At 60.3% G+C, this 19,970-nt stretch overlaps 1 protein-coding gene across 2 annotated transcripts in view; it reads right to left on the bottom strand.

Annotated features, from left to right (window-relative positions):
* CAMTA1 (calmodulin binding transcription activator 1) overlaps positions 1 to 19,970 on the bottom strand; it is an 869,043-nt gene that overhangs the window by 88,678 nt on the left and 760,395 nt on the right. For both annotated transcript variants that reach the window (XM_062190365.1, XM_062190364.1), the window contains exon 6: positions 2,698 to 2,851. In XM_062190365.1, the coding sequence (XP_062046349.1) occupies positions 2,698 to 2,851 (154 nt within the window). The remainder of the gene's footprint in view (positions 1 to 2,697; positions 2,852 to 19,970) is intronic.

Below are 19,970 nucleotides of genomic sequence, written 5' to 3'. Positions count from 1 at the left end.
GGGTTCTCCAAATTGGTCTGGGGCAGGAGGCAGCGTCCGTGAGGCTCCCGGTATGTGAGGACCAGAGGCCCCCATCTCTCCACGGGAGAGGCGAGGGCTCGGATCAGTTTCCCTTCCCCGCCGAGAAGCACAGCATTTTGATTAAACCACTGACAACTCTGCTGCAGGGCAGAGAAATTTGGAAACATCGGGAAATCCAACTGTGAAGTCTTTGAAGGGACGTGATTTATGTGAGATGTGGGGAAGCTAATGTGTCTGGCTCCGGCGTCGGGCGGCACGCCTGATTCTGGAACCACATTGGATGCCGTCTCGGCTCTCCGCATGCCTCTGCTTCCCCGAGCTCGGCTAGCTGAGCCCTGCCTGGGTTCCTGGCGCCGGAAGCTGTCACCGGAGCCACCCCGCCCGGGCTGTGCCTGCCGGTCTGTGCACGTGCAGCAGGTGCCGCGCACTCCATTGCTGCAGAGGCGTGGGCAGGCACTGCCAGTGCTCTCCAGTTACGCATCCGGGGCCAACTCAGGTCTGTCTGGGTCCCCGCCACCCAGCCTGGAGGCAGTGCTCCTGTGTGATGGAGCCAGGGAATCAGCAATGGGATGGGTGAGGGAGAGGGGCTGCTTGTGGTGCCAGGGACATCTTGCAAAGCCAGCCCTTCCCTTGGGAGCAGCGCCTGGTGATCTCTGGGTAACATGATTTCTGGAACTTCCACAATGTGGATGGGGGCCTTTCACCAGCACAGGGGTCCTAAGGTACCAGTGGAATCCGACACAGGGAACTCCTTCCAGTAACCAAGGACAAAGGCTGACAGGTGCAGAGAGAGGCCAGGAAGAAGGGGCAAGGAGGGGGCGCCCGTTCTGATGGGGCGGCCACTACGCACCTGGACTCTGGGAGCCAAGCCAGGCCCCACTGAGCAGGCTGGAAGCAGAGGCCACCAGATTCTTCCCCTCTCTCTCCAGGAGGGTGGGTGATGGGCCTGGGGCCACGCCCAGACAACTGCAGAGCCAGGACGAGGGCTCCCTCCCACTCATCGGCTCTGCCTCTGCCTCCCACCAGGGCCAGGTGGCTTCTGTGCCCGCCACGAGCGGAGTCATCACTCAGTCTGGCTGAGCCCCGCCCGAGAATGCGGGAGTAGGCCCGGGGTGGGGTGGGCAGAGCCCCGTGTCCATCAGTGCTGGATCAGAAGGGGTTAACAAGCAGGTGTGGAGGCAGAGCCCCCGGCACTGGGACCCTGAGCACCCCGGCCGCAGGCCTGGCCTTGGAAGTGTCCGGAAGGGTCTGGCACTTGGAGACCTTTACCCACTGCTTGGACCGCACTGGAGCCAGCGTGGTTACTTCCCCAGCCTTCCCCCAGACAGGCAGAGAGGCACCCACGTGCCCAGTGCCTCCCGGGCCGCTGGCAGAACTGCAGGGGCTCAAGCAGTCCCTTGGGCGAGCTTCAGTCTGCTGACTCTCTCCTGGGGTCTTGGGGAGACCTGGGGGTAGGCAGGGAAGGCTGGGGAGGTGTTCAGCCTGGCGCGGAGGGGGCAGCAGGGAGCCAGTGAAGCCGGGGGAGCACCAGGCACAGGGATGTGGGGGGCCGTGGAAGGTGGAAGAGCGGCATCCCAGCAGGGCAGAGGCCAGAGGTTTGGGGGTGCAGTCAGAGCCATCGTGAGAGCCGTTTGCAGCCTGCAAGGCTTCTGGCTCCAGGCAGGGGCAGCGAAGCCAAACTGGCCTGGGCGCTTGGCTCAGGACAAAGACACGAGAGGAGGCTCGGTCTGAGGGCCTGGGCCACCTCCTGCTGGGCGGCCTCCTTCCCTCCCAGAACCCCTCTGGATCCTCATCCTGAACCCCCTGCCTGAGGCCTCTCAGGAGGACTGGTCACCGCAGTTTGGACCCCGGGAAGGACACTGTGGTGGCTCCCTGTGAAGGGCCCCAGGGCCGGGGGTCCCTCCAGCATCTCCCCTGCAGGTCCTGGTTCTGACCCGCCGGTGTGGTGCTGCTGGTCAGTGCTTCTCTGAGCCTGGGCGGTCAGTGTTCCTACACCCTGGGGGCCCTCGTCCAGGGATGGACATCTCATGTCCTTATTGGCTCTGGCAGACCCAGAGCCCAGCTGTCCAGGAGGCAAGAGAGGCCACACAGAGCCCCTGCCCTATCCCCGCTCCGCTCCCGTGGCTGCCACGACCCACAGCCCAAGGGAATGAGGTCCCGGCCGAGCCCCAGCTCCCTGGACATCCACGGTGATCTGCACTTAGTGACTTGCACCTGACAGATGCAGCAGAAAGCAGCCCTTGGCGGACAAACTCAAATCCTGCTCAATTCCCATCACCGTTCGCCACCCGGTGCGGGAGCTGCCACAGGCCCCGGGTCGAGGATGCCAGGCTGAGCCTGGCCGAGGACAGGAGGCGGGGCCCGCGGTGGCAGGTCCCTCCTCTGCAGCCCAGGCCCTGCCCCGGCTGTCTGTGGCCTGGGAGGTGCAGTCCTGGGCGGGCGAGAGAGCTCCTGTCCTCACTCTGGTTGCTTTGTTCCTCTCAGCTTTTCTCACCTGTCCTATGGGTGGGATGTTTTGGGCCCTGCCTGGGGTGGAGGGAGCTGGTGAGAGTCAGGTGCAATGGGGACGGGGTGGGCGTTGTGCTCAGCTCACGGTGTCCCCATCATCCACTGTCAGCCAAGAGAGACAGGGCTCCACGACTCGCGTGGGGGCTGCAGCCAGCCGAGGCTACTCACACATGGGTTTCAGCTGCCCGACGAGCTCTTCTTTCGTCCATTTCGCCCACTCCTTCTTGTCGGTGTTGATGGAGCAGAGGATGGGGCCGCAGGGCTTGCCACAGTCCTCGATGGCCGGCACGTTGAGATAGTGCACCAGGACGATGTCGGGGTTCTGGGGGGAGAGCACAGAGACTGGCAGCATGGGGCCGGCACAGCCCCTAGCAGGTGCGGGCAGAGCCCTGGGTGCCCGAACTCCAGGCTGATTGGCAAGGCAGCATCCTGGTCTCCATTAAGCCCCACCCCTTGCATTGTGACCCCTTACACGAGCCTCCAGACATTGCCTGGCATCCTGGGTAGACAAACCATGGACCCGCATGGCCGCCGTGTATGTGACATGGGACGCCTGGAGCAGGCGCCACCGTGTCTCCAGCATGGCTACACAGACCCCACGTCCACGGTGGCGCCCACAGCTTCCGGGCCCCACTTCACTCCTGGATGCGGGCATCACTGCTCTCTTCTTACCAGGGCCAAAGCGGGGATCCCAGAGGGATGGAGCAGCCCCTCTGCCTGTAGCCTGGGGGCTGCTGCCCGCACATATGGCCCCAACCCTCTCCAAGGCAGCATCACCCAGGCAGGGGCTGGGAATCTCTTTGTCCTTGGAGTCCCTGCAGGGCTTAAGAAGGGAAGAGCTGCCTGCTGGAGACCCTGAGGCCGCAACTCCTGTGTCCCCAAACGGCTCTACTTAGATGGCCCAGCCTCCACCTCCCTGCCAGCCCCAACCGGGCTGCATCACGGGGTCTCCGCGAGGCAGCGGCTTCATTGCAATGATCTGGGGCCTGCTGGGACCTTCCCAGGGCCCCCCAAAGCTGAGGCTGTTTTCTGGGTCAGATCAGGCGTGACATGTCATGGAGGCACATGGATAAAGCCGGGAGAACCCGGCTTAGCCCCTCTACCGCCGCAGGGAGCTGTGGTCAGCACTGTGGGGGGGGCCCCGGCCTGGGATTTTGTACCCCCCAGATCCGTCCTGGCTGCTTTTCCCGATATTTCACCTGGGATGGGTGGGACCCCAGGCACCGAAGAGGCTGGGGCTGAAGCAGCTTTTTCTGGATGTGGTCCGAGCCAGAGTAAGAAATGAACGCATGAATCAATCCATCCATTAATAAGTAACGACCCAAGACTATACCAGGACCGGCACGAGAAAGAAGACTGGCATAACTTAAAAGGATTTTCAATAAGGGTTGAAATATAGTTTTTTTCTTGCCAACGCTCAGTTAACCAGGAAATTAAATCAACACGAACAGGAGCCTTCTCGTTCACGGCAGCTTCTCTGGATGGCAGTAATCACGCTCCTTAATAATAATGATAATCCCTGACATCGGTGCACACTTTATTCTTCTCAAAGCACTTCCCAGCCATTATCTCATCGGGTGCCCACGCTGGCCAGGGAGGCCGGCAGGGCCGGGCCGGGCTGCTGGGCAGGGCGCCCTCTGTCTGCAGCCAGACTGTGGCTTTGCCCAAAGCCACGTGGCTGGGCTGGAAGCCAGGATTGCGACTCCTAACTCAGGTCTTGCCAAGACATCGAGGGCCTCTTCTCGCTTGGCGCAAGCACGCTCCCACCTCACATTTCGGTTCACCTTTGCCATGTGCCCGGAGTCAGGTGGGCTGGGCAGACGTGCTGTGCTCACGGCATGGCTGGGCTGACTTGGGAGACGGGAGGCGTGGCGGGAGTCCCAGCCCTGCGTTCTGTAGGCCAGCATGCCGGCCTCCCCGGGCTGGGGCTGGGTGGAAGGCGCCTGCTCAAGTCTGGACCTGGCCGGGTGGCAGTGCCAGCGCTGAGCAGGGCGCGGGAGGATCACAGGGCTGCAGGAGCCAGCACGCTCCCCGGAGCTTCCTCTGATCCAGCTCTGGGGCAGGAGGAGCGGCCCGGTGGGAGGGAGATGGCCTGTCAGCCGCCTGGGAAATGAAAGGGCTGCAGCTTCCGCTGAGCAGAGGCTGGGTACCTGTGTGAGGCCGAGGTGACAGGGGTGAGGCAGGCAGAGGCCCCCACTCACCGGGCACCCAATCCCCAAACCTCACAGAGCACCCAGAAGCTCTTATTTTAGGAAGATCTGCTGCCTCTCTGCATAACCAGCCCCCACCTACTACTTCTCAGGACAGGCACCAGGATCCCCTCCTCCTCCGGGGAGCCTTCCCTGATACCTCCCCCTCTCTACCTGCTCACAGCAGGCGGGCAACTGGCTTTGGGTCTGTCCACAATAGCTCCTCAACCTCAAGGTCAAGGCCCCAGAGGTGTTACAGCGCCTGGCGTTTCAGGTTTGCAGACTCCAGCAAGGCTGAGCCGTGACCTGCCGGCACCTGGGGCCTCGTGACCTTGCTTCAGTCTTCTGCGTCTACAAATGCAGGGCTTCCCCAGAAGGACCCGATGCGAAGCTGGTGCTTCCCTCTCTGGGTCTGAGGCCTCTTTCGAGGTCGAGGAAGGCTGTGGGCTCCCTGCCCCTGCCCCTGAAGAATATCCCAAGCCACATCCATGTCCCTTCCAGGGCTCCGCACGCCAGGGCCCGTGAGCCCCATGGCCGTCAGGACCAACCTGGGGATGCTGGCCCTGCTGCTCGTGCCAATCTGAGGGTGCGCCTGGCACAGGCTTCGCCGTTCTCTGTTCACACAATCAGCAGGTGGTCCCAGCTCCTGGGGGCTCCAGGGTTTGGGGTCAGGGTGCAGAAACAGGTGGCTCCGTGCTTTCTGCCTCTCACCCCTCTGCCAGCCCAGGGTCCAAACCTCCTGCTGGTGGTACCCAGAGCTCATTGTGAAGCATCGGCCACCCCCACCCCCACCTCCACTGCTCAGGGCTGGTTTTAAGGCACCGGGAGATTATTTGGGGTGTATGCCGCTTCTTGGCAATGTTGCAATTGTATGCATTCGTTGTACATTTTACTGGGCATTTTCGGCAGAAAAAATCTATTAGCCTTGGAGACCTAATGTATCAGTTTCATGAAGCGCTCGTAATGGCATTGGAGCCCTCATGGTGCCACTGAGGGCTGGGCTGGGGCAGCTCCGCGGGGCAGGATCACGGCTGTGCCTGGATGGGAGGTCACGGCTGGGCCTGAGCCCACAGGGGCCCTTGGTTCTCGATTCTGCAGTCACGGAGCCTTGGCCACGCCTGACCTGCCCAGGGCTGGCTTCTCGGGCCTGGGGTGGGGGTGGGGCTCCTGCCTGGGCTGTGGGGTTTCCCCAGAGACATGAGCGGCCTTTTCCACCACAGTGAACTGGACTTCTGAGGATGGCCCCCTGTATATCCCAGAGGCCTGGCTGGTGTTCACAGTGAGGTTGGGAGGGCACGGAGTGGACCCCATGGGGTGCCATGCAGTGGTTGGGGAACCAAGGATAACCACAGCCTCACGGAAGCTCCAGAACCTTCTTGAGAGAGCCTGGGAGAGCCCCTCCCTCCTCCTGGAGTGTCCAGCTTCTCACTTGTGCCTGGAAACTGTGCCCCTGCCTGTGTCACGGCACTGCTGCAGGGAGCCAGGGCGGGGCCTGGAGAGGAACAAGGTCCAGACGGACACCTGCTACTCCCGGCCCCAGGTGCCCCCACACCAGACCCCGCGGAGCCCTGAGAGTGGCCAGGGCTGAGCTCCCAGCAGCCAGCCACCCACTCAAGTCCCACCCTCCCAGTGGCAGCTCCCAGGCGCGCTCCCAGACACCCTGCCGTGGTGAGCCTCGGGCCTGGGTTGTTGGCTCTGCCTCATCTCCTGGTGTCCCCATCCAACCACCGGCCTCCAACCCACCAGGTTGTTTCCAGCCCCACCCTGCCCCTCCTGGCTCTCCTGTCGACTGCTCCTCTAGGGACATCAAAGCACCCCTAGCCGCTTGCAATGGAGCGTGACTCCCGCGAGGGGCACCCCTCACCCTTGGCCCATGCCAGGCCTCTCCTGACGAGGGTGGCACCTGGGTCCCTGCTGCACAGGTCCCAACCTCAATACTCCCTCCCGTCGTCTCTCCCTCCCTGCACGGCCAAGCCCTCGTCTCAGTGTCCCAAGCCTGTGGCCCACCCTCCCCCCCACATCCCTGGGCGTGGATGTGGGAGCCAGGGCCCTTCCCCGGGGCCCCTGCCTGCCCCTTGCCCTCTGTCTCCAGTCCAGGAATGACCTACAGACCCAGCAGTGCTCCCCGGCACTGTGGACGGAACCCACACTCGCCTCCAGCTCCCCTCAACAAAGAGGGCAGGCAGGACGCACTGGTCACCTTTGCCTCCCCAGGCCCGGGAGAGGCTAAGAATGGTGTGCAGAGAACCCCTGCCCTGGGTGGAGCAGGCTCCTGGAGCAAGACTCCTCGGAGCTTTGGCGGTGCCGTGTGCAAGAGGCCCCCTCTTCCGTGCCCATCTGAACATGAGCCTGAGCACCCTCTAGGAACGCTGGTGTTGTCTGGAACACAGTTCGGACAAAGGAAGCGCCTTTCAAGCAGTCCCTGGAAGAAAGGCCTGGCCAGCATCCAAGTCCCCGGGGAAGCAGGGTGGCCATCCTTCTCCTAAGCCGGGTCCCCGCTGGGGCTCTGGACCCGGCTCCCCTCAGCTGCCAGCTGGTGCTGGGTCTCTGAGCAGTGCTGGCCTGGGTGCTGTGCTGTCCTCACAGCTCTCCCCATCCCGAGGGTCCCCACTGCCCATGGCTATGGTGGAGGCCACTCCTCGGGGAAGGGCTTCCATCTGGGAAGACTTCAGCCCAGGACAGGGGGCTCTGCCTCCTCTCAGATGTGGGTTTGGTCCTTCCTGTCCTGGGAACCTGGGCTGCTTGGTCCCCTGGGGAGACTTGGAACCAGGCCAGCTTCCCGCTATGGGCACTGAGGTCGGGGACGGGCGGTGGGGTAGGAGTGGATCTCCTTAATGACAGCTGATGGGGATTTGAGGAAATGAAGCTGCTCTGAACAAGAACACCTCAGGAGCTTGGTGAGGCCGAGGTGGGCCCAGCCGGGGCCACCAGCAATGGCTCCTGTGATCCCAACTGCTCCGCAGTAGCTCCTGTCTCCAGCAGGCTGGATTTACAGCCAGCCCAGGTTGCTTCGGGCAGCCGAGCACGGCAGCAGGGGGCAGCAGCGAGGGAGGACCAGGCAAGCGTTCTCCTGCAGGTCTCCCCACCCTGGGCCGCCGGTTCCCCTTGAAGAGCCCCCAGCCAGGGGATCGGACCCTCAAGGCAGAAGCCAGAGAAGCCGGTCTGGAGGGCGGGACCTCGGGATGGCACAGAGATGTAGGGGATGCAGTGTAGAGCGAGGCCCCTTGGCTCCTGTGCTTTCCGGTTCCTGAGAGGCGAGGGACTGGGTGCAGGGGCCAGGGCCAGGGCAGATGGGACACAGGGTCTGGGGCGAGCCCCTAATCTCACCAAGCATCCGTGCCTGCTCTTCAGAAAGGGGAGCCGAGTACCCCTGCTCTTAACCTCGCGGGAGGGAGAAAGGGCTCGGCATGGAGCTGAGCCCCAGCCAGCATTCACATCCCAGGCCCCGGGCATGGCCGCTAGCAGGGGGCAGTGACCAGCCACTGGTTTGAGATGGAGCTGGGGGAGGTTTCTGGTTTGCAGAGGAAGCTGAACCTACTCCAGCCCAGGTTTGATAGCAGCCCTGGAGATGGGTGAGGGGCCCAGCGTGGAGCTCCTCCCCGGAGACCTCCTGAGGGGCCACACATCACCCAGAGCAAGAGCTGTGGGGTGCTCACGCCCTCCTCGCAGCCACGGCTGGGGTCGGCCTTGGGCGGCTGGGAAGGAGGCCCAGAGCCTGCACCCCTTTCTCTGGAGCTAGCAGGACGGCAGCGTTAGAAGTGGTTAAAAATGCAAAAAGCTGTGGGTTTTGATAAAGAAAAACGCAGCTGCAACATCTGTTTGACTTTTGTTTGCAGCTTCATCAACGCTAAGTGGCCAATAAATCAGAGTGGCGTGGCACTCCGTCTCTTCTGCGGCTCGGTCATTAATCTCGTGCCAGTTCTCATGAAAAATGAAGGAGAGAGGCCGAGGGGTGGTGAAAGTGTATACATTACCCAGAAAGTCATCATGGCCTGCAGTGCTGCCACACACCTTCCGGCAAGCCTCCCGGGGGCGGGGGCGGCCGGGAGGAGGGGGCTGGGCATGTAAATCAGCGCTGCTGGCGCCACAAGCCCCTTCCGCACCGCTCGTGCCCGCTGAGTGCTGTGCGTGTGGATGGCCAGTGCCTCATGAGCCAGTTCCTGAGAGATGCAGCCGGCCTCGTACCTGGGTGTATGATAAACACCAGCAGCGGAAGCCCATAAAGTACGAGGGCCACGCCGCCTGGAAGCAGGGCAGGGTTGATTAGGGGATGAATAAATGATGGTCCCAGGCTGCTCAGGGCTGGCGCAGTCCCGGGTGCAAGGCAAGAAGCATCCTCCGCTCTGCTGCCGCGGCCCCTGGCACTTTGCCACCTGTCTGCTCTGGACAGGGGTCTGAGGTGGAGGCCGCCGGTCCCAGTGGGAAGGAGGCTGCTCAGGGAGTCCTTGGCAGGCTGGGCCCTGAGCGCTGCCAGTGGGCAGGATGAGGGAGAACGAAGGCCTGAGGACGGGAGGAGACAGACCTCTACTCCTGACAGGGCCAGGGTGGCGGCAGCTGGCACTCCTGTCACCTGGGGTCCTCCTGGGCTCCAGGGCATGAAATCTCCCCCTGCTGCTGGGGGCACTTCTGGGGGTCAGGGTGTGCCTGCATCCCCAGCACGTGAGTGTGGGGTGTGGCCATCCTCACGCCAAGCTCTGCAGCAGGGGCTCTGTGGCCAGCAGGCCCATGCACAGAGCACAGGGTACCTTCTGCAGAGAGACCCCCGGAGTGTCACGTTCACAACTCAGACCCACGTTCTAAGCCCCACCTCCACAGCTTCCCTGGCCTGGGCCCTGGGGTTCTGGGGGGAGTCGCTGGACAGTGGGTAGGTGCCGTGGCTGGGCCTCGGGGTTTCAGGCAGCATCTGTCCTGGAGCAAAACAGTGCCAGGGAGCCTGGCTGGCCCATGACGGGTGCAGGGAGCTGCCATGGCTGTAGATGTCCCTGCCTTCTCTCAAGGGCCCTCACCCCGTGGTCAGGGAGCAGCGTGTGTGGGAGGACAGCCACAGAGCACTCCATCTGCAGCCAAGTACCTGACAGGTGGTGGGGAGAGCCGGGCCCTCAAAGTCAGGGGTGGTTGAAGGAGAAGCCAAAAGAGAAGAGAGAGAGGAGGAGCCAGAGGGTCCCTGGAACCCCCAGGCCTAGGCAGGGCCAGTGGTCACCTATGTTCTTACCCCACCAGCCCAGGTGGCAGGACACAGCCCTCCTCCTTGCCAGTGCTCTGCGGGGCCCAGCAGGAGGCTCAGGGGGTCACGTGCAGGGCCAGGGGCCGGCTGCCCAGGGGGAGACCCGGGGCCCCTTTGTGGGGCTCCTCGTAGTTAGTGAGCGCGAGCTCGGTGATTGCCTGGGGCCAGCAGCCCTTCCCTGCTTCGGAGGGAGGCTGGGAGACTTAATTAGTTAATGCGGGTAAAGTGGTCTGAAGATGAAAAACCCTGGGAAATTGCTGAGTGCTGCTGCTGTTGTTATTACACAATTACCGGGATTTTCCAGCCATGGGAATCGAGTTAAACAATTCCCACCTGGTGCTGGGTTCCGGGAACCATGCCGCGGGCTTGCTCTACCTCCTTGAGCCTGGGAGGAAAAACACACGAGAGGTGGGAAACCATGCCTGGCGCCGTCCAGGGGTATCCCAGACACTCAGGGAGTGCCAGGCCAAGAAGGCCAATTCACGACTCTCCCTGAGCAGGAGAACAGGCACTTTTTAGAAGCATCTGAGAAAGTTCTACCCAAAGGCTCTTAGAAGGCCAAGCCACTGTGGCCGGATGGTGCTGGGGGTGGGGTGGTGGTGAGGAGAATGTCCCAGTGTGCAGTGGGAACTGGCTGCCCACCAGAACACACAGGCTGAGGACGTATGGCATTGCTGGCAGCCATATGGAAACCATGGCATTGACTTGGGGCCAGGCTTTGCCTTATTTAAAATCGTTACGAAGGACCTGGGGGAAGAAATGTCCAATAAAAGTCCACATTTGCAGAGGACACTAAACTTTTATGGGTAACAAAGGATCTTGGGCAGCTGTGTTGCTGGGTGGGGGAGTGACAGATGGACCCTGGGCAGGTGGAGTGCGAGGTAGTGGCTGGGGAGGCCGAGGGCCTGAGCTGCCATCAGCCAAGCCCGGGGCTTCTCCCTGGGACTCTCAGAAGCCACTGGCCCAGCATCATTGCAGGGAATGGAAAAGGTGGGAGTCTGGGAGGTGCGAACAGAATCCCAAAGGCCATCTTGGTTCCAGACCTTGATGTGGAGTGGTGAGGGCAGGGGCCACCCTGGGTGTTTGTGTCCAGAAAGACAACAGCCAAGAGGAGAGGAAATGGGGTGCAAGTCTTGTAGGTCAGACAGGGGAGAGCTCCTCCTCCGAGACCCCTGGATGCTAAGAGTAAGGGTCCCCCTTGGAGCTCAGGGGTCATCTCAGCCCAAGTCACACTGAAGGCAGTGGATGCAGGGGGCTCCTTATCCCAAGGGAGACCAAGGCTGAAAACTACAGAGATTTCTTAAAAATGGGTGACACCAGTTCCCGGGCAGTGGCTCCATGAGTAGTTATGGAAGGAGACGGGGATGTTGGGGGTCATCCCTCTCTGGGACCCAAACCCAGGAGGTGCCACCGTGCTTGGGCCCCCCCCAGGCCAGAGTCCAGGGCTAGACGTGTGAGCCAGGTGCTGGGCATCCACCCCCTGTTTCATGCCTGCCAGGACTCAGCGGGGATTTGCCAGGGTGTGGGCGGCTGGTGGCTGGCAGAGCCTGCGCTTGGATGAGACTGTAGGTTTGTGTCCCGTGTGTCTCTCGCTCTCACCTTGAACCAATTTTTGATTTATTAGAGATCATCGCAAGAGTTGCTCCTACCAGCCCTGGGGTTAGAAGCCAGGGTCTTTCTCAGGGACGTGAAGAACCCCTATGGGGAAGGGCCCAGCTCAGGGCTGGCTGCTGTGGCCCAGCAGAGATGGAGGGCAGGCAAGGCAGTGCTGATGCCAGGCCGGGCCCTGGGGGTTCTGATTCTGGCACCTCTGCTCTTCTCTCTGCTCCCAGGAGCTAATCCATGACCTCCCTCTCACCAGCCTGAGAGAGGCCCTGCCCCCAGCTTAGACTTGGCCATGTCCTTGCAGAAGGCTGGAAGCCAAACCCCCTGCCCTCCCCATCTTTCCACGCTCTCTGAGGGTGTGCATCCCAGGCCTGCCCCTGGGGCTGGTGTGCCTGCTCCGAGCCACACCCTATTAGGCAGTGAATCAACCCCATCAGATGACAATGGCACCAAACGGTCACGGCAGCATCTCTGGAGAACGGACGTGCTCTGGACCCCTTCCTGTCCATCTGTTCCCACAATAGCTCTGGAGGAAGCTGGGCACGGTCACCACCTCTGCTGGCCTGAGAGGCGCCACATGGCTGATGGGAGGGCAGTGCTGGACGCGGTCCTAGTGTATGGTGTACTTTCTTTTGATGAAAGTATCCGCTTTTTCTTAGCCCCAGCTCAGTCCAGGAGTGAAGAGTGTTACTCAGGTGATCAGGGCCGTGCTGATTGGCTCAGGGATGGACTCCTGGCCCCAGCAGGGACAATCAGAGCTCATCCCTGGACATTGGTCAGAGCCACTGGGAAGCAGGGATGCTCTTTTCTGCTGGCCTTGAACCTGGGAGGGTGAAACCTACTGCTCCTGGAAGCACATGGAGTCCCAGAGGGAGCTGGCATCATAGGCAGGCCTCAGGGGAGGAGGCACTGACCCTCGAGGCCACTGATGGAACCCCTGGACCCAGTCATGCCCTAAGACCTCAGAGAGCTCACGTGAAGCAAAATGAAGTCAGACACTGCTTGTGCGGGAGGTGTGGTCCTTTAAGGTGGGGAGCTGTCTAGGCAGTTGAGAGATTATTTTCAAACATGAAGGAAGCATTGTCATCCCAATGATGCTCAAGCCAGTGGGGAGATCCTGATGATCGGAACATCAGTCCTGGGGCGGGGCTGCAGCATAGCATGTCAAGCCGCCACCCCAAAGGGGCACTGGTTCGCGTCCCAGCTCCACTTCCGATCCAGCCCCTGCTAATGACCTGGGAAAAGCAGCAGAGGATGGCCCAAGTGTTCGGGCCCCTGCCACCCATGTAGGAGACCCAGATGAAGATCCTGGCTTCATCCTGGATCTGTGCTGGCCATTGTGACCATCTGGGAGAGTGAACCAGCAGATGGAAGATATCTCTTTCTCTTTCTCTCCCTTTCTCTCTGTAGCTTTGGTTTTCAAACAAATAATTTTTTTTTTTTAAAGAATACCAATCATAAAAACAGGAGCTCTGAGAAAATTGTGGCTGTGTGTAAGGACTGGGAGAAAACTACATTTCCTGGACAGGTGTCCTGTGCGTCTCCATAAATCCAAAGTCTCCACCCACTTCCTGCCAGTCTGTCTGCACCCGAGGGATCTGGGCCAGCGGGACCATTTTCAGATCTCATCCCAGTGGCCCAAGCATCGGGTGATGGGCGGTCCTGGAGGAACCCTGGCTCTTTCAGATCCATCCCCACACGGCTCACCTCTGCACCGGGACTGTGCGCCAGACACCCTCAAAGATCCTGCCAGTCCCGAACTCTTGCCTCCTCCTCACGGGACAGAGCATGAACAACATGAGAGGAAACTTAGCAATGGGCCAGGTCAGCTCCTCCATCCTTCCTATTTCCTGCTGGGAAAACTGAACCCATAGAGGCTGCTTTGCCCCATGTCCCATGTCCCCCAGTGGACAGGAAGCGAGAGTGAGGCCAGGGAGCCCCACCCGGCCCTACCTCTGCTGGCTCCCTGACTTTGCCCCCTTCCTGATCACTGGAGCCACCAGGAGGCGAGTGATCACAGCTGCCTGAGTTTGCAGAGAGACCATGCAGGAGGGCGGAACTGGTGCCGTCCACCCGCGGTGGCCATGGACCGAGGCTGGCTTCTGGTCAGTGTCGTGCCACCCAGCCTCGACCGTGAACGTGCTCTCATGATCATGGCACACTGGAAAGGGGCCCTGAGCTGAGCTCCTCAGCGCTCCGCCTCTCTGTTCAGCATCTTCCTGGTGGGGGCCGTGGCGGGGCAGGTGCAGCGAGCGGGGGAGTCTGGGAGGCTGGGATCTGGGCCACCTCCTCCCACTCTGGGAGAGCACCTGGGGAGCCCCTCCACTAAATCCCATTAAAGACGTAAACCCCAAAGCTCTCCCTCGACTGATAAACGGGCCAGCTGTGGAGGCCGCGGAGGATGAATTGTGCCCGGCCCACGGAGCGTCTATAGGATTGTTCTGCTCCGGCAGCTGTAACGGAGAGATCCCGGCAATTGTCTTAGAGAGAATCATGATTAAATTGGGCCGTGTGTTTTTTTAATGTGCTCCCCAGTTCCTCTTTAATACCTTGGTAGGACAAGATAAAGTGGAATCGCTGCAGTAATTGTGGCCCTCACCAGTTTATGTCTTGAAAGAGTGACTGGGGGTTAACAAAGCCACCGCAGGGCAAGGTTTGGATTAGAAAATACAGTTTTTCTTTTTGTTATTTTCCTTTTAAATCCTGCTTTATCTTCTTCCTTTCTCCAGTGGCTCCTGGAGCTCGCTGATAACCTTAAGCCTCCTTGGGTAACGCTGGACCCGCTGCACTCCCGACACAGGCAAATCCGGGACCGCCCCCGGCACAGCCACCGCAGCAGGCCCGCCCCTCCCCCAGGAAAGGCCGACCTGTCCCCCAGGCCCGAGGGGCTCAGCATCCTGCACACCAACACGATCGAGACCCCGTCGTTATCACTGCACCCCGAACCCACAGCAGACAGCGGCAGGGAGGGTAGCTGAGTGCATAAATCCTAAAATGCTGCCCTTAAGTGTCCCTGTGCGTGGCAGACATTGAAGTCAGCAGTGGGGCAGGTGCCTGTGGCCTGCAGGGAGCTGGGGACCCCACCACCCCTCCTCAGACAGTGACAGGGAGACCTGCTCATGAAGCTTCCTCTGGGCAGCTCCAAGCATCTGCCAGCAGGGGCAGCACTGAGCCACTGGGAGAGCTCATTGCTCCAATGGCACTCCCATCTGAGGCACTGCTTGTGCCCCAAGAGCTACAGGAGGTGGGGGCGGCAGAAGGGGGAAGGAGTCTTCTCTAGGTCCCCAGTCTGACCCTCACTGCCTTGCCCAGGCGCCCTGGCACTGGCCTGAGCTCCTGTCTTTAAGCCAGGCTGTCCCATCTGCCTCTGAGCTGTCTCTCCTGGTCCCCGCTCTGATGGCATCGGTGCTGCCAGCTTCACACTGCTCCCCATTTCTCACGAATGCAACCCCATGCTGGAGACCAGAGCTTCCCTGATTAGCCAATCCACTGCCATCTACACCTCCCATGCCCCCTTGGCTCTGTCACAGCCTGCTGTGCCACCGGCTCCGCCCACTCTGTCCCCAAGGCCTGGAGCCTCTCCACAGGCCACCTACTTGTCAAGACCCAGCACCAACGCTGTGTTGTCCTTGGAGCCTACAAAAGGAACTGCATTCTTCTTAGGACTCCCAAAGCAGACCCTGACCTCACACATGCAGCACTGGTCCTTCACATAGATCTTTGGGCTGGGGTCTACACTCCTCTGGCTGACCCCAGGCTTCCTGGGGGCAGTGTCTAAGTTGGAAGGAAACCCATTCCCCCGTAGGTAGTCACCAAGGGGTTGAATCAGCGTCTGACCTGCCCTAGAGGTGGTGGTGAATGGGGACGCCCAGCCTGGACCGGTCACTGGAGTGAGCCCCGTGGGTGTCGCTCTCAGTGGGGAGCAGGTACACCTGCCAGGCTCCTTTCCTCACCGCCTCCCATTTACTCTCTTCCGCCATTCCTAAGGCAGAGTGATGACACTGTAAGGGTCTCTCTGGGCACCTCCACATGGAAGCCTATCTGGATCTCCCTCTGCCTCACTTGTGGGAGCCAGCGCCTAGCAGAGTGATTGGCACCAGCCACTCAAACATGGATCCCCACTCTCCTCTTGGCCTTGGACTTTTGCACTAAACCACGGCAGACGGTGCTCTTTTCTGCTAAAGCTCATATCCCAGCAGAGGTCTGGGTTGCTGGCCAGCTGCACGCACATGTATGCATACGTGTGCGCACACAACACACACACAAAACACATGTGCACACACATGCATGTACACACAATATAAGGCGCAGAAATAAACACCCATGAACAGTTTGCACATACATGCACATATAACACACATGAACACACATGTACAACGCACACATGCACACACAGCCCCGAGGTGTGTGACTCCATGTTTGTTTTCAGGTCTCATCACGGCTGCCTTGAAGCTGAGGAAACAGACGCTGGGCCGAGGGCCTTGGCACCAGCCCAGGGTAACTGGGACACCCATGTTTGCAAAGAAAGCATTTGTGAAGTGTGAAGACATCAGAAGAGCACCGTTCAAAAACTGTGTTTAAATTTCACTCAAAATGTTCTATTTTGTGTAGGGGAGAGTCCCTTTGGAAAAACCACTTGCTGGCATTTGCAAACCGCTGTTGCTATGGAGCTGGTGTGAGACGTTAGCGCCCGGGGATCGCAATTAATCGTGGTGGTTGCAGGCACATCGGGCCAGCAGCTCCTCTGGAGAGAGCTGATGGGAGTGGGGAAGCTGAAAGGCAAATGCAGGGCGCAGACTCCCTGGGCCGGATGCCTGTCTGCTCCGTCTTGGTGCTGCCCTCCCTGTGGAGGAGGGAATGTGTTGCTAAGGAACCTGGGCTTCCTGCTCCGTGAGGGCCAGACGCCAGAGGGCTCCCAGAGCATCCACTCCCCAGCGGGGTTCATGGCGTGGGGGCCTTGGCCTCCCCAGGGCAGGGACAACCTGCACAGGCACTCATTCACTCATTCATTCATTCAACAGATAGCGCTCAAGAGCGTGATGTGCAGGGGTGGCCTAGGTTTGGGGTCGGCCTTGAGCTGAGTCTCCACCAGAAGGGGCGTGGAAGGGACAAGTGACTAACACTGGAAGGAAGGGGTGACTCTGGAGAGGCCACGGCGCTGTGAGCCGTAAAGACAGAGGGTCAGCGGGTAGGGTCTCCATGGAGTCAGGGAGCTCGCAAGCTCCAAAAAGGTGGCTATGAGCCAAGCCTGGAAGGACAACCGGAAGTCAGCGTGGGGACATTTGGGAGGGGAGGGCTCAGGCACGGGAGCAGGACCAGGACCTCTGACAGCCTGGGGCCCACAGGGAGCTCCTGAGGCCACAGCTACGAAAAGCAGAAACATGCGGTTCGGCCTGGGGTGCAGAGAACTGGGGCTCGTGTCCCAGGAGGGCGGCTCCACGCCTGCCTCACTGGCCCAGTGTCCAGCCTGGCGCCTGGGCCAGAGGGAAGGCTTGGTAGAGACTTGCAGAATAAGCGAAACGGTCCAGGAACCCCTCAATGCTGGATGAGCCTCCACCCAGAACGGCAGCTCCAGTCTCTCAGCGGAAGAAAACCCGATCACCAGGAAAGGCTCGCCTGTCCGAGACTCAGCACGCTACACACAGGGAGTGATTCCCACAGGCTAAGATATCTGCTTAAGGCTTGCTCTAAAGACCCACGTGTTCTGCTGGCCATTTGTTGAGCAAAGGCATTGATGATGGGTTATAATTAAGTCCGCTGGTTTTAGCCTCCGGGTGGAGTTAAAACTCGATAGGAAGAAGTTACCTTGCCTGAGGCCAGACAAGGGAAAGAGTGAGGACACGGGGTCAGACCTGGGGGCTCAAATCCCACCTGGGCCACTGGCTATGCTGTGTGACCTTGGCCAAACTCCTCAGCCCGTCTCGGCCTCAGAGGCCTCACCAAGAAAATGGGGGTCATCCTGTCGGCCTGACGGGGGTGGGGCAAGGGTGCAGGCGGCTGGCATTAGTGACGGGCGCCCAGCAGACTCCTGGCCAGTGGGAGCCCCTCGGTCACTGACAGATACATTCACAGACACGCCAACCTCTGCCATTCCTCCTTCCGTCCCCCAGGGCAGATGAGCTTATTTACGGGGCCTTCCTGTTCCTTTGGCTTCTGGAGGGGACTGACTGCCCCCGACAGTTGTTTCTGTAAGAACTAAAGGTCTGGGGGGAGGGGGGTGGGCAAGGTCACAGGAGGTCACCAGAAAGGGCACCCGGCTTTGTCCTCAGCGCATCCTCTCTAGAGACGCAGGGGAGCCAGGACGTCGCAGGGTGAAACCTGGAATTTTACAACAAACCCAGGCCAAGCAAAACCTAACGCGACCATCTCCAGCAGCGACGGTCCTGGGGCCGGGCCGTGTTGCCAGGGATTGCACAGACTTTTCCATTCTTCCCTCAGGAAGTTTCCAGAAGGGCCAGCACAGCATGTGGCACCCTCTCACTCCCTGTCCCCCCACTTCCCAGTGGTGGAGGAGGTGGGCTGTCACGGCTGGGCAGAGGCTCCTGCGGGAAGCTGATGGGGGGAGCATCTTGGCTGAGCCGGGCTGCGGGGCGAGGCTGCTGTCGGGGGTCAGCGCCCCAGCCCTGGGCTTTGTCCCCCTTGCCTCCTTCTCAGGCTGCCACCTGGCTCAGCCTGTGTCTCAGCAGTGAACGGAAAATTCCTGGCATCCCAGACTGTGGCCCCTGCGCACATCCTGCTGGGGCTGACAGGTGATGGGGACAAGACAATCTGGCTGTGCCTGTCCCTGGGAGGACTCTGGGCTCCCTGGCCCTGCCGTGGGAGCCCCCCCAGAGCCTGTGACTGCTTCATCCCAGGCAAGGGCCTCCATCCCCTGCTCCCTCCTTCCTGTACATAGCCCCTAGGCGGGGCTGAGTTGCACCACCTGGATTTTGCCTGTCTCCAAGGCAGGCTCCTGCTCTTCCCATCGGCGGGGAGAACTCAGATGGGCCCCATCCCCGACCCTCGGGCCTTCCCCCAGCTCCCTCTCCTCTTCCTCCACCCCATTCATCCCACGCCCGTCCTCAGGGTCGTGTCCTCTGATACCTCTTCCCACCTGCTCCTGTGAAAGCATCCTTTGCTGGGTCTGAACTGTCAGATTCAATTTCTCAACCCAAACCTTGGATTCTCTCTGAGCTGCTCCAGTTGTCTTTGTTCTGCAGCTGAGAATTAGCTGATGTCAGCCCAGCCAAGGTGTGCCTGGAGGGCCCCCACCTCCAGATCGCACTGTCTCTGCCCAGCGCCCCTCTCTGCCTGCCCCTGCCTCCTCTAAGCCCATGTTGGGGATACCTGGGATGGCCAAAGGGCCTGCTTGGCAGGTGCTGGTGGTCTCCCTGGGAGATACTCATGTAGAACAAGGCAGAGTGGAATAGAAGAAGGTAAAAGAAAGTTCTGTGGGGGAAGGGAAGGAGGGGGAGTATGGTTCTGTATCCCCAGCTTCCAACCACAGCCTGGGAAGTCACTCTCCCCCTCCTCCCCCAGGGAACCAAGCATCCTGGGAGCATCTAGATGCAAGCCAGCCCTAAGCAAGGTTTCTCCGCCTCATGCTACAGACTTCCGGGGCTGGTCACTCCTGCCGGTGCGTGGTAGGATGTCCAGCAGTATCTGGCCTCTACCACTAAGTGCTGGTAGCACCCCAAATGAAAACGATAGAAATCGTTTCCAGACACTGCCAAGGGTCTCCTGGGGGTGAAGCCATCCATGTTTGAGAACACTGGGCTCCCCAGTGCCCAGGTCCTGCTCACGGTCCTGGCTCCATGGTGTTCAACTCCCAAGACTCCAGTGGGACAGGGAAGCAGAAGAGCGCCCTTGAGGGTGTTAGGTAGGAAGTTAGGTATGAGCTTATGTGTGTATTACAGGCCCAAAGAGAAGACATCTATGTCCAGCATATGCATCTACATCTCAAAGTCATCCCAATAACGTTTCAGGGGCAGCCCGGCCTTCGCATCCTGCTCTGCCCCCTTCTACCTGATAACCTGCCAGGTGGAGGTCCCCGCCCCTTCTGCCTGACAAATCTTCCACAATCTCCCAGATGCAGCCCAGTGTCTGCATTTCAAACACCCTGCTGGGATCCCGATTCTCCAGGGGGTCCTGCTCACCCTTCCTCTGAACCCAGGATGGCGCCAGCTAGGCTTTCTCCTGTCTGATAACTTCAAGGGAAAACTCAGATAGGAGCTTCTTAATATCTTAATATTTACAGCCATAAAATCCTCTGTTTCAGGAGGAAATCTGTGAAGACAGAGACCCATCTCCTTAACCCCCCCCCCCCTGCCCCCGCCTCAACTGGACTCAGCCCTCGGCCTCTCTGCTGAGCTGCCCGCCTGGCCTGCCCAGGTATAATCTCTCCACTCAACCATGTAACCTCGATCCACCCCCCCCCCCACCCA

This window comes from Lepus europaeus, chromosome 5 (genome assembly GCF_033115175.1).
Source record: "Lepus europaeus isolate LE1 chromosome 5, mLepTim1.pri, whole genome shotgun sequence".
Taxonomy (NCBI): domain Eukaryota; kingdom Metazoa; phylum Chordata; class Mammalia; order Lagomorpha; family Leporidae; genus Lepus; species Lepus europaeus.
The sequence above is the reverse complement of the archived record's forward strand: the minus strand, read 5'-3'. Positions and strand labels throughout refer to the sequence as shown.